Source organism: Opisthocomus hoazin, chromosome 7 (assembly GCF_030867145.1).
Source record: "Opisthocomus hoazin isolate bOpiHoa1 chromosome 7, bOpiHoa1.hap1, whole genome shotgun sequence".
Taxonomy (NCBI): Eukaryota; Metazoa; Chordata; class Aves; order Opisthocomiformes; family Opisthocomidae; genus Opisthocomus; species Opisthocomus hoazin.
This window is the reverse complement of record NC_134420.1, coordinates 49400733-49414406: the sequence shown is the minus strand read 5'-3', so window position 1 is coordinate 49414406 and position 13674 is coordinate 49400733. Positions and strand designations below refer to the sequence as shown.

Here is a 13674-nt window from a genome sequence, read left to right as displayed (position 1 = left end):
ACTTCCTGACATCACTTTCTAAATTCTTCCACTTGTGATATCTACAAATTATAAAATTGCTGCCTTGTTCTTCCCAGCAGCTTCTCCTCCTGGTGAATCTCTTCTTGACTAGCTGTAGTGTCTTCCTGCGTGCTGTTTTACTTGTAACAATGAAGCAGCACCGACTACATAATACCTCTTTTCTTTTGGTCCGTCAAGTTTTAAATATCGGATGCTTTCCATAATGAAAGATGTTTTTGAGTCCAGTGCCAGAGAGAAATTCAGTGCTTCAAATCTAGTCTTTCTGGAGTCAAATACCTCTGCAGATTTTGAGTGACCTGTGTTACTCCTGACATATATTTTGCTTGCGTTTTTCTGCTCTTTGTCTTCCCACATCTTCCCAATTTTTCTATTCAGCAGAAAAATGACTCATGATTTCTGTGAGACCTCTTGGGTTGAGAACACACAGAGTCAGATATATTTAAGTAGACTTCTGTCTGCTGTAGGTCAGTACAGATTGCCCATTAGTGCAAAGTTGCTCAGTCTCTTTCCAGCTATGTGGATCCTGCTGTAGATCTTTAATACCTTATGAGAATACCTTTGAGACACTGTACTCAGCTCCTGAGTTGTCGCATTTGAACGAACAGCTTTTACAAGCATTGAGAGAATCTGAACAGAAAATTCCAAGACACGTAACATACCAGTTTTCATGCGTGTAACTTGCACATTTACTAAACCGGCTCTTTTCATAAATGGATACCGCAGTCTGTACTGTGTTAATAATGAGCATACTTTGTTTTCATGCACTTTATTTAAAGCAGCAAGAAGCTTCTGCCTCATAACACTAGAAGTGCCCGTATAGTCAGGTGAATACTCCAAACTCTCTTCTGAAGAAGAGAGTTCTTGTCAAATGCACCATTTCACAGCTCAGAACATTCACTAAATGCTTTTTTTGGCTACCTGGATGCCTCTCACTGCACTTTTGGTTTCTTCGTTGTCTGCAAATAAGGACTCACATAAGCCCTGAATTCTGGCACCATGCAGTACACAGCTGGCTGTGAGCACAGCCTGCTTGGCAGTGCTTTGATAGAGTTCTCAGTGAAGCCCAGAGACTTCCATGCCTGATTGAACTCTTGGGCTCTTGTTTTTGTTACCACTGTTTGTGTCTCTCTGCATGTCCTGCATACATTTTCAGCTGCAAAGCTGCTTGGAACAGAATTTTTGGAGGTTTTGCAAATATGATCAGTAAAGGCATCTGCGTTTGGCCAGAAGGAGTTTCTTTGACAGTCACTGATATGATTTGAAGCTAATCATTATTTACGTGATATCTGGGCACCCACATTGCAACTTAATTAGCTTAAAAGACAAACCACTGTGATAGTTACGTATATGTAATGCTGGACCACCTATTCTGGTTTTGCCCTGTGGAATCCTTAAGCACTTAGTTTATGTTATTACTGAATCCTCTTTTAATAGCATCGAATATGATTTGACTACCCTAGGATCCAACTCTACCCCATAATCTGAGCAGCATTTGTCAGCAAAAAGAATTCAGAAGCTTCATCAGCATTACCTAGTTGATCATTATTCACTATGCCTTGTTAACAGCAGCTGCTGGAAATGGGTATGGTTGGTGTATGCTGAAAGCTGTATTTCAGCACTGTTAAAGCATCACTGAAAATAGGTCTTTCTGCACCTGGTAGTTTTCAGCAGGAGACCCACTGTTGACAGCAAGTTGTCGGCTACCTGGTACAGTCACTGCAAAGCACTCCGAGTCTAGACCACAGATAATGTGGGATTTGAGGATTACACAGTTGGAAGTTGTTACACCATTTGAGGCTAAGCTAGACTCTGGAACTTGCCTGTTTTGGAGTAAGTGTCATTAATGTAGTTACTGAAACTAGCTAATAACAGCGTTCTGTAGTGCCTGTAGCACAGAGCTTTTCATCATAGCTCTGGGCTGACAGAGGCTAGATAATGGAGTTAGAGCAATGGTGCTAAAAAGTCTGATCTTCGCTGGCGTTGGTTTTTCTTGATACCAGTAGTGTGATCTCCATTAGTGTTAGTCTTCTCCTGGATACTCTCTCAAATGTAAGTTTGCTGATAAATGCAACTGAAGTCTTATCATTGTAGTAGCAGCACTCAGTTTTATGTATGATCATCAGTGGTTGCTGTACTGTACCAGTGGCTACTTTGGTTCTTTGCTCTCTCTGTATAGTAGCAGACAAGACTAGACTCTTTAATTCCTCTTCAGTTTTAAATGTCCTCTTCTGTTGTCGGACGGGGCGGAAAGGTGTTGGTGTGTGTGTGAAAAGAGGCTGCTCACCGATTTGTTGAATCTTCTTTACCAAAAGCTTGTACTTGTTTTTATGGAGAAGCTCCTTCTAGACCTCTTCTGCCTCTTTTTTTAATCTATCACTTTTCCTACTATTTAAGAAGGATATATTCAGTTGTTGGTACAGTAGTGTTTAACAATAATGCTATCTGCGTAGTATACGTAGTCCTAGTCTGGTATAGTAGTTCCAAAGAGCAAATGCTGGTTGCAGACTTCCATGCTTCCTGTGCCAAAGTCTCTGAAATATGCAGTGTGAATCCTTGTAAAAGCAGTTCAAACGCTTGAGATTTAGTGCAGTTTATGTGGAAAACCAGTCTTGAAGTTTCCCAGGATATAGAATATTTCTAGTTAAATCGCAATTCTAGAGCAAAATTTCTTTTATTGCGGACAAAATACTCCTCTTGTCTGCGACACCTCCTTTTGTAACTGTAGGCAATGCTTTTCACAGTCCCTTCTAGTAACTCTGGCTGCAGAGAAGAAATGTTCTTGACTCTTCTCTCCATTGATTGTTAGTAGAGAAACATAGAATGAGCATGTGTTTAAGTGTCAAATCTTCAGCATCTTGACATAGTTGATGGATTTTTAACTCAACAAAGTCAATTCTAGAGTTCCAGCAGATTTGCATAGTAGTTGGAGTGGGCCAAGGTTATTTAGAATATTATTGCTCTCTTACAAACTAATCCCCCAATATGCATTTCTGTAGTCTACAGCGATAACACTGTGACTGAATATTCAGCATATCAGCTATTGACCTCTAATGATTGCTGCTCTCAAAACAGACGTATCCTGTTTTGATATTTTTTCCAAGGATGTATCTTCCCTTTTTTGAAAAAGCAAACAATTTCAACCTAATGTTGAATGGCTTCAGAAAATTTCTCAGTTTCACTCTGCAATTTTATTTTCCACTTCCTGTCTCTTGTATGTTATCTCTGTCTACAAAGTACTTAATAGTTCTGTTCATTAAAGAAAATTTGTCCCTTTGGTACCACTGAGCACACATAGGTTTAGTCACTGGTTACCCCCTCATGTAAGAAATAGTGCGACTTTGATACGGTCTTTAATCTAGGGCTTCGGTGGCCTGTTTCCTGTCACCACTGTAGACTCGCCGAGTCAACTGTGGCAGGCTGCTCTGCTCTCTGTTTTACCTGGCTGCATAGGAGGATATGTATTAATCATCAACATGAGATATTCAGGCAGATTCAGCTGCAGGACTTCTGGGGAAAGTGAAACTGAAGTGATTCTTTCGGTTAACTGCAGTTGTGAATTTTTACTTGCCGTACTAAGGCTGCAGATTGTTTCTTAGCAAGTCTTGCATGGACTAGCTGCGTTTCTGTTGCAAATTTTTTTTTTTTCTTAAATGATCTCTAAGGAGTTCAGAGCTGAAAGGTGTTATATGGTTGGCTGTGAAACGTAACCTTTTCAATATCTTCCTCTTTCCCCTTCTAATTCAGGGCTGTCTGATTTTGAGTGATGAACTGAATCATGCATCACTAGTGCTTGGAGCAAGACTGTCAGGAGCAACTATTCGAATCTTTAAGCACAACAGTAAGTATCAGATGGTGGACTCTGCCTTTCTGCAGATGCTGTAGATCAGCTACAATCTCTTCTATCTTCTGGTAGTTGGAAATCCGGTTTCATGCAAGGAAATCGATTGCTGGTTACCTGGAAGGTCAGAAGACTGCTGCTACTGAGAATTTAATCACCCTGAATTGGATACTTTTTGATATGTTCAGTCTCAACTAATAAGATTTTTATCCTGAAGCTGTTCTGGTTTACATCTTCTGCATATGAAGAGGAACATGCTGGCCTTTGGCAAGTCTAGGGGCACTAGTGTTTTTACATGGCTTCTTGTTACTTGGGTAGCTCAGCATGGTTAGATTGTTTGAACAGTCCATGTCACGTAGTAATGCAGTCTTGTAGTGGTCTAGGTTGTAATTTGGAGGATAACAAAGTTTAATTTTAGGACCAGATGCTGACATGATCCTACGGTAACAAAAGCTTACAAATGTAGATGTCCTAGCTAAATTAGACAGCTGTGCATTGGTACAGTGCAGTACAAAAGGAATTTTTAGGGTGTGAAGCATAGATTAATTTCACCGAGTTACTTGCTCTCAGTATTTGTTTCCAAAATACAGAGAATTTTCACTTTGCTAGTTTCAGCTTCCTCCAAAGCAGATATTTAGAATAACTTTCAGATTGAAAATACTTAGGGTTTCCTTCTCTCATTCGCAGTGAAAGAGGTACCTGTTTGTCCTTGATTAGTAAAGCCACTACCTTCGTTCTTCAGCTGCTCCTAATACTCTTTACAGTATCAGTCTGTGAGATCACGATGACTCTTTTGCTCTTTTTGAAGTGTGTGATGGTGATAGCAAAGCTTGGGTGGCCAGAATTCTTTTTCTTTCTTTGTCCTGTGTCACAGTGGATCCTCTGCTGTGCTTATTGTTTCTTTTGTGTTCTGTTTTTCTTGTTCTCTCATTTGAATGGTTTTCTTTAGAGAAGTGTAGAGCTTACTGTAATGTTCAGTGATTTTTTTTTTCCTTAATTCTTCATAAATCTTGATTGTTGGGCAAGATCGCAAAAGCTTTGCATTCATCTTCTGCATTTGTACAAACGTATTTCTGAACATTGCATCCAGTTCCAGAATTTCAGATAATACTGGTGTCAAACATAGTTTTGGGTGTGAGGAGAAGGACTTAGAAGCTCTGGTGTGATGAGGAAGAATAGATAATCTGTGGGAACAGGGTACAAACCAGCAGATATTCTAGATACCTTATAGATGGTGGGGATCTGTGAAGGAGAATGGAATGGCAGATTAGAATCAGAAGGCAAAATGCAGCAATGATCTTGGCCTGTCAGAATGATGTTCGATTCATGATTATGTATGTGTTCAGTCCTACTCCTGTTATAGTCTGTGCTGCCTTAGTTAACTTCGTTTTCCTGAGATGTTAATGGCTTCATTCATATTCTGCTTTTTAATAATTATGGAAAAAATGAAAAAAAATCCTTAAAATCCTTTTTCAACGTTTTCATTTTTTCCTGTCTTATTCTCCACTTTGTGCTTTTTGTTAAGGTCAGACCTAATTCCCATCCTTCCCTCTTTCTTGAGATCAGAGCAGACATTTATATTCCATTGTTCTCCCTAACTCCACTGAACTCGTCCTTGCTTCCTTGAGAGATTTGTTGGAGGCAGACTCCACTGCTAAATTCATCTTTGTCTTTTTCTGAACGTTAGCTGTCTTTTAACAGTCTATTAACTGACCTATTTTGCTGTGTATTTCTAGTCTAGCTCTAGTTCACAAGTTTCTCTTGCTGCTGCAACTGCCCTAGTCTACCAGTCCTCTTTTAATCATTGTGCTCTTTTTCATACCCTAGTATTTATATCCATCTTTGGCTCAGCACTTTAGCTTTTATGGTTTGATTACTCTCATCTCTACTCCTTTCCTCAGGTTTTTTTCAGGGCTGATTTCATGTGTATTTGTTTGCTCACATCAGTTGCGTCTCCTAGGATCATGTCAAGTGTTCGTAGCCAGAGCTAGTAAGGTTTCAGAATACATTGCTACTAATAACTTCATCTGTCTAGTTTCTGATAATGCTGAGCACTGTCCTCTTTCCTACACTGGTGGTTCTTTTTTCTTCCTTTTCTGTTTTTGAGTTAGTATCTCCCTGTTCCACACCTCCAGTCCCTTCAGTTTTAAACAAAGTAATGAAAAAATACACTTGCTCTCCTTCTTGTCCTGCACTTTGGTCCATCTTCTACTTATCTTTAGTTGATTATCCCTGAGCATGCTTTTCTATCCACAAGGACATGCTTACTACCTAAATTGCTTTCTCTTTTCCTCACAGTGAGATACCTTCCTTTTTTTCTGGTGTTTTTCTTTTTTTCCTTCCTTTCTTCCTTGCTGTTTGTGCTTAATGCTCTAACTTGTGCTTTTAGCTTACGATGATGAAGTTCTTCCTTGGAGTTCATACAGTCACTCATTCCCTTTAATCTCATCTGTAGGCCCGCAGCTAGATGAAGCCCATGCTTATTGACTTATGTATGGTCTGTGCTCCACACTGGAGCAGTTTGTGCATTTCTGGAGTAGTGCTGTCTCTAGTCATGTCAAAGCTCTAGCTAGTATCTGTTTTGGTACCATTTAACAGTAATTTCTGGTGCAGATATGCAAAGCCTGGAGAAGCTGCTCAAAGATGCTATTGTGCATGGGCAACCTCGTACACGGAGGCCCTGGAAAAAAATTCTTATCTTGGTGGAAGGAATATACAGGTACAAACTATTCTTTATATTCCTAAGACCCTCCACATGAGATCTAGCTGCTTAGTATTTGGGTTCCTTTACCAAATCAAACTGTTAATATTGTAGCTTCATAGTTATTTCATTCATTTCATCTACAAATTAAATTGAGCTATGTGTGTCTCACATCCTGGACTTTCTGTTGCTAGTACTGTAGCTTCACCTCATGTTACCACAGTGCTTACCACGTCCTGATTAGATTGTAGAATTTAAACTGATTGTTTACATCAGAGCTGAGATCTTAAATTGATTGTACATTCCATTCTTTCTGTGCTCACTAGATGATGCTAGTGTGAATGGAATTGCACAAATTGAATGTTTTTGCTGAGAGTGGATAGGAGCACGTAGTAGGCTTAGCTGTGTTAGGCATTTAAATAGTAGTGACTTTCAACACAAAATGGGATGTTTTGGAATGCTGCTAATGAAAGCCTAGTCAGTTCTTACACATAAAAACAAGAGGTAAGTACATGTCAGATCAGAATGCTGAGATTAGGGTGGAAGAAAATATGAGATAATTCATATATAAAATTGTCACTGAACACATTCCTTTGCCTTAACTTACTGTTGCTGCTACTATTTAGTTCATATGCCAGCATCCCAGAGATGTTGAAAGTAGAGATCTGGGCCCCAGGTGCAAGGAGGAGTTATCCTTCATCTCTCTCACAGAACGCGATGTGTCTAGCAAATTTTATGTGTTCATAATTACTGAAAGAGTATAAGAAAATAAAGTTTAGTGACTGTAGGCTTTATAAGGAGGCCCCAACCATTAAATCAACTTACACTGAATTTCTGTTTCTCGACAGTATGGAGGGATCCATAGTCCGTTTGCCTGAAGTGATTGCGCTAAAGAAGAAGTACAAATCCTATCTGTACCTTGATGAGGCTCATAGTATAGGTGCCCTGGGTCCCAATGGCCGAGGTGTAGTCGAGTATTTTGGACTCAGTCCTGAAGATGTGGATGTTATGATGGGAACATTCACCAAAAGCTTTGGAGCTGCTGGAGGATACATTGGGGGCAAGAAGGTAAAAAGCTGGGAATCTCATGGATGTTTCAGGCTGGTGGTGGAGCCCTTCACTAAGCATTTCAAAGTTGATCTGTTTCTCAAGTACTTTGTCCGTTTGTTTCATAATTTTACATGCTGTCTAGTACAGTGAAAGCCTGTGCAATGCGGAAGAGTCTAGTCTAGTAAAATACCTCATAATTGTATAGTTCTCACATGGTCAGTGATCATAGCAGTTTGCAGAATGTATAGTAGTAGTGTAGTATCTTTTCAGGAACTGCTAGGAGCCAGGAAGCAGGGGTTTCTTAATGTTACTTTTAACGAGACTTGCAGGAAAATGCCAAAAGCTGAAGTTTTTCAGCCTGTTTGGAGGAAAATCCACTTCTTCGGTTAGACTGGGAGAATTGATTCCCTCTGGACTCAGTTTGCTTTCTAAAAAAGACACTTCTTGCCTTTTTGTGGGTTTTTTTTTGTTTTTGTTTTGATGGGTTGGTTTGTGGGGTTGTTTTTTGGCTACTGACTCTCTTCTGTTGGAAAGTACTACTAGAAAGTCTTGACCTTGCCAAACCCCTCCTTTTGGGAGGGATGGTGTAGACAGTTGCAGTTGTCCCCTTTCTCATGTCCGTAAATGCATCTTGCAGATCAGGTTTCTAACCTTGATTTGAGAGTAAAATTCTACTATTTTCCTATCAGAACAATAATTTTTTAGATACTAATAGTGACAATTACTTCAGTTCGTCCCAGCAGAGATGTTCCTCTTTGGGAGTTTACTACAGTTGGATTAAAATTACTCTGACATCTTCCCCAGAAGAAAGCACCATATTAATCTTTCTCTAAACGTAGTGAGCTAGTGGGATTGACTGCCTTGGCATAAGGTGAGCAGCTAAGAGTCCTTTACAACTGTGTTAGCTACTGTTTGAGGGATTGCTTCAGAGGTAGGAGGCCTTACATCTTCTTACCTAGTTTATTTCAAAGTCCATTTACAAATTCCTTTCATTTAGCTCTGACTCCAGGTAGACAACAACATAAAATTGAACACTTCCACGTATTTCTATAATATGTTCCCCGCTTGTGCTATCTACAGGGCCATCATTATTAATTTTCTAGTAACAGAAGACAGGATCTGTCCTGGCATTCATACTGGTCTTTGTAGTATTTTGCTGGAGTGGTCTGGGTTTTTCAGAGTGGTTTTGTTATAGTTAACAACAAGCAGCCTAGATCTACAGTGCGTTGGTCCTTTGTTCCTGTATGACCTGCTTGTGCCCTGTAACAAATGTAGCAGGTGTGTTTAACTGGGAAATGCAGGAGGGTTAGGCTTTTTGCATGCTTAAATTACACCTGCTGCTTTATTTATGTTGTGCTGATAAATGGGAGAAAATATTTTGTGACCTATTCCACTGTTTGGTGACTTTTGTGGGGAAACAATTATATTGAGCATTAAACATAAGCACCTGTGGATCCTGCTACCCACTATTTCATTTGTTTTATACTCCTGCTGTTATAATAAACATTTTTGAAACACAGCCTGTGCACAGTTTGAGTAATGGAAAGACCTTGTTGCAAGCCAGTGCTGGTGGTGTTAGCTAAACAAGTCCGTCATAGGCATTTGTCTTTGATCAACACAAATTCTTGCCCTGTGACATGATTATGGGTTGTCGTGTCCCTGCTGTTCCACTTCTCAACTGTTTATTACTTTTACTGTAAAATCAATCCTCGAAATACCTGTTCTCTTGCAGGATGTTCTGAAAGAGATTTCTTGCGGTGGCCCATTTTATTGTATGATTAAGGCATGACAATAAAGCATTTCTCAGTGCTGGGACGGCAATATCTGATGTCTCTTGTGTTTTGCTAGGAACTGATTGATTACCTCAGAACATACTCTCACAGTGCTGTGTATGCGACGTCGTTGTCACCTCCTGTTGTGGAGCAAATCATCACCTCCATGAAGTGCATTATGGGTGAAGACGGTACAACTGTTGGTGAGTCTTTCTAACAGTAAGCATGTGGAAGGGGGAAACCAAACAGAGCCTCTTTATCACTTTTGACAGGTAACTCATTCACTGGACACATTTATAATTATCTGTTAGTATATGTAGGCTTGGAATTTCTGGAGCAATAGACCAATTTACTATCCTACTTGTCAGATCAGCCTAATAACAGCATAAGGAATTTCCAGCTAGAGGTAAGTCATCTTAGTCTTATCTAAGACACAGTATTGTCTTGTGTTTGATTTTTGTTCTGTCTAGCTTTTCTGGCCTTCTTCTTTTCCCTATTGTCTGTCCTTTGTTATTTGCCGCACTTTTTTAGATTGCTTTCAGAATATTTTGCTGTGTATCTTTTACAGTCTTGTGTGCTGGTTACTGCGGGGGCAAGGCTTTTGATTCTTGCTTTTTAGTATACTTTGATGTTTTCACCTCAGTTAAAGTAAATACGGGAATGTTTCTGAAATCCCTTTTTACTTGAGGAACTAGAGGCATTTTTTGAGATCAGTAGAATTAATGCACTAGCAGAAGAAATTCAGCATATTCATCTCTATTGTCTCAGTTTTCATTTTTCGTTGTGGAAGTAAGAAAGGGGAAATCGGTACTAGTTTTGAGGCATTCAAAGTCAAAAATACAAATGCTGGTGTCTCATTTGCCTAGTAGGTAGCAGCTTCCTTGGCTGTAGGACGAATTAGATAGCTTGCACTTATGATATGGAAGCTGCCTTGAAACTGAAATGGTGCAGCATTTTATAGGATACTTTTCCCTCTTCATGGGTAATTAAACAGTTGTGAGCAGCTCACACAGTGTCAGTGCAGTTTGAGGATCTGTCAGTGGCATTCTGTTCAGAGGCTCTCAAAATTCAAACTGCAGAATATATTCAGTTATGGGACTTTCGGGCATCTGGCCACGAGGTGGTGGTGTATACCGAAGAACTGTATTTGCTTTTGAACGTGGGTCATATGACCAACTAACCTGACAGATAACTCCTACAGTGAAAAAGCACACTTGAAATGGCTTAAGAATTTTTCTCTTATAACAGGTTTCCTTCAGTTTGCTGATTTTGAGAACAGAGTTAGTGCCAGCAATTGGTGTTGGTGATTGCTCTGTAGAGTCGTCATCACTGAGGCAAGTACAGCCAGGCAGCAGCCTCTATCTGTGCTAGCATTGAGTGCTTTTCAGTGGTCCATGTGAGATACCTGTACCAGTCTAGAGTTGTCCCCAGTGCTGCTCTCAAGAACAGGTATTAACCGAGATTCAAACTACATGAAAAGTTGTGCAATAGGGCTGGATCTTGCCGTCCTCTTAAAAGTGACTGTTTGAGCTTTTTCTAGCTGATGATTTGCCAACAGTCTGTGGTCTGTTCAGGCGTTGCTTGTTTTGGGTTTCTTCCAGTATCTGTTTTGCTTAATAGAGTGCGAAGCAAGGAATGTGTAACTGATTTCTGTTTGCAGTATTCAAACTAAAGCATTTTTGCCCCTTTCTGAGGCTACACTGTGTACTCGTTCAAGCCAGGAGAATGGCCACAACTTCCACTCCAGACTGTTCTCCTGCCATTATGCCAGCAAGATCCATCAGACCTGAAAGGTGAACCAGATCAGGACCAATTTAGAAGAAAAAAAAATCTTAAACTGAAAAGGCCTTTTTTTTGTTGTTGTGTTGCTTAAAATGCATGTCAGGCTACATCCTGCGAACTTGGTGGTAAGGGGTACCAGAATTCCTAGCCACTTTTTCTATTGAGAAGTGGGTTTGTTGTTTGAAAGCTGTGTCATTTCAAAGAAGCCTCTGTATGTCCGATTCCTGTATGAACTGTAGCGCTTTTCGGAAGTGCTGGATATAGCAGCTGGATAGCCAAAGTCCTGTCCACTCAGAAAGGATTTCTTAGCTACAGGTCTCATGGAAGCGTTACTGGCTTTCGCACACAGAATCACACGCAGAATGTTCAGGGTTGGAAGGGACATCTGTGGATCATCTAGTCCAACCCCCCTGCCGAAGCAGGGTCACCTACAGCAGGCTGCACAGGACCTTGTCCGGGCGGGTCTTGAATATCTCCAGAGAAGGAGACTCCACAACCTCCCTGGGCAGCCTGTTCCAGGGCTCTGTCACCCTCAGAGGGAAGAAGTTCTTCCTCATGTTCAGACAGAACTTATATGCTTCAGTTTGTGCCCGTTGCTCCTTGTCCTGTTGCTGGGCACCACTGAAAAGAGCTTGGCCCCATCCTCCTGACGCCCACACTTGAGATATAAGCATTTATCAGGTCCCCTCGCAGCCTTCTCTTCTTTAGGCTGAACAAGCCCAGCTCCCTCAGCCTCTCCTCGTAGGAGAGATGTTCCAGTCCCCTCACCATCCTTGTAGCCCTCCGCTGGACTCTCTCCAGTAGCTCCTCATCTTTCTTGAAGTGGGGAGCCCAGAACTGGACAGAGTACTCCAGATGAGACCTCACCAGGGCAGTGTAGAGGGGAAAGAGAACCTCCCTTGACCTGCTGGCCACACTCCTCCTAATGCATCCCAGGATCCCGTTGGCCTTCTTGGCAGCCAGGGCACACTGCTGGCTCATGGTTAACCTGTCGTCCACCAGGACACCCAGGTCCCTGTCCACAGAGCTGCTCTCCAGCAGGTCCACCCCAAGCCTGTACTGATGCATGGGGTTGTTCCTCCCCAGGTGCAGGACCCTGCATTTGCCCTTGTTGAACCTCATCAGGTTCCTCTCTGCCCAACTCTCCAGCCTGTCCAGGTCACACTGAATGGCAGCACAGCCTTCTGGTGTATCTACCACTCCTCCCAGTTTGTTGTCATCAGCAAACTTGCTGAGGGTACATTCTAACTCTTCATCCAGGTCGCTGATGAAGAAGTTGAACAAGGCTGGGCCCAGTACTGACCCCTGGGGACACCACTAGTTACCAGCCTCCAACTAGACTCAGCGCCGCTGATGACAACCCTCTGAGTTTTGCCATTCAGCCAGTTCTCAATCCACCTCACTGACCACTCATCCAGCCCACACTTCCTGAGCTTCCCTAGGAGGATGTTATGGGAGACTGTGTCAAAAGCCTTGCTGAAGTCGAGGTAGACAACATCCACGGCTCTTCCTTCATCTACCCAGCCAGTCATGCCATCATAGAAAGCTATTAGATTGGTCAGGCATGATTTCCCCTTGGTGAATCCATGCTGACTACTCGTGATAACCTTCTTTTCCTCCACTTGCTTGATGATGGCTTCTAGAATGAGCTGCTCCATCACCTTTCCCGGGATGGAGGTGAGGCTGACCAACCTGTAGTTCCCTGGGTCCTCCTTCTTGCCCTTTTTGAAGATTGGAGTGACACTGGCCTTTCTCCAGTCCTCGGGCACCTCTCCTGTCCTCCAGGACCTCTCAAAGATGATGGAGAGTGGCTCGGCAATGACATCCGCCAGCTCCCTCAGCACTCGTGGGTGCATTCCATCGGGGCCCGTGGATTTGTGGGTGTCCAGATTGCTTAAGTGATCCCTCACGCAGTCTTGCTCGACCAAGGGAAAGTCGTCCTCTTTGTAGGCTGCTTCTCTTACCTCAGGGGCCTGGGATTCCTGAGGGCCTGTCTTAGCACTGAAGACTGAAGCAAAGAAGGCATTCAGTAGCTCTGCCTTCTCCGCATCCTCCGTCACCAGGACACCCGCCTCATTCAGCAGCGGCCCCACATTGTCCCTAGCCTTCCTTTTGCTGCTGATGTAGTTGAAGAAGCCCTTCTTGTTGTTTTTGACATCCCTTGCCAGCTTCAATTCCAGGTGGGCCTTGGCCTTCCTCATTGCATTTCTAAGCACCTAAGTCACCCTTCAGTTAGGATAAGCACCTGGTAGGATGATCCCTGCATAAAAGTGCTTCTCTGTTGATTTTCTGCACAGTGCTGTTTCCCAGTCATGCATTTTTTTTTTTATTGCCTTAAGGCTTTAGAGATAGTATTACTTTGTAGGCATTTTCTGTGGATGAAGTTGGCAAAAGTTCAGTTGGGTGAATTGAGCAGCTGCTTAGTGATAGCATGGCAATTTTTTTTTTCCTTGTTTAAGGGATTTGGCTGAAAAACTTCTCTTTGGATTCTGTGGAATTATGTGTGGGGC

General features: G+C 41.9%; 1 protein-coding gene across 1 annotated transcript in view; it reads left to right on the top strand.

The window, feature by feature from the left end:
* SPTLC2 (serine palmitoyltransferase long chain base subunit 2) overlaps positions 1 to 13674 on the top strand; it is an 82946-nt gene that overhangs the window by 23154 nt on the left and 46118 nt on the right. Inside the window, exons 6-9 of the mRNA XM_075426303.1 lie at positions 3766 to 3859; positions 6473 to 6578; positions 7409 to 7628; positions 9459 to 9585. Coding sequence (XP_075282418.1) covers positions 3766 to 3859; positions 6473 to 6578; positions 7409 to 7628; positions 9459 to 9585 — 547 coding nt within the window. The remainder of the gene's footprint in view (positions 1 to 3765; positions 3860 to 6472; positions 6579 to 7408; positions 7629 to 9458; positions 9586 to 13674) is intronic.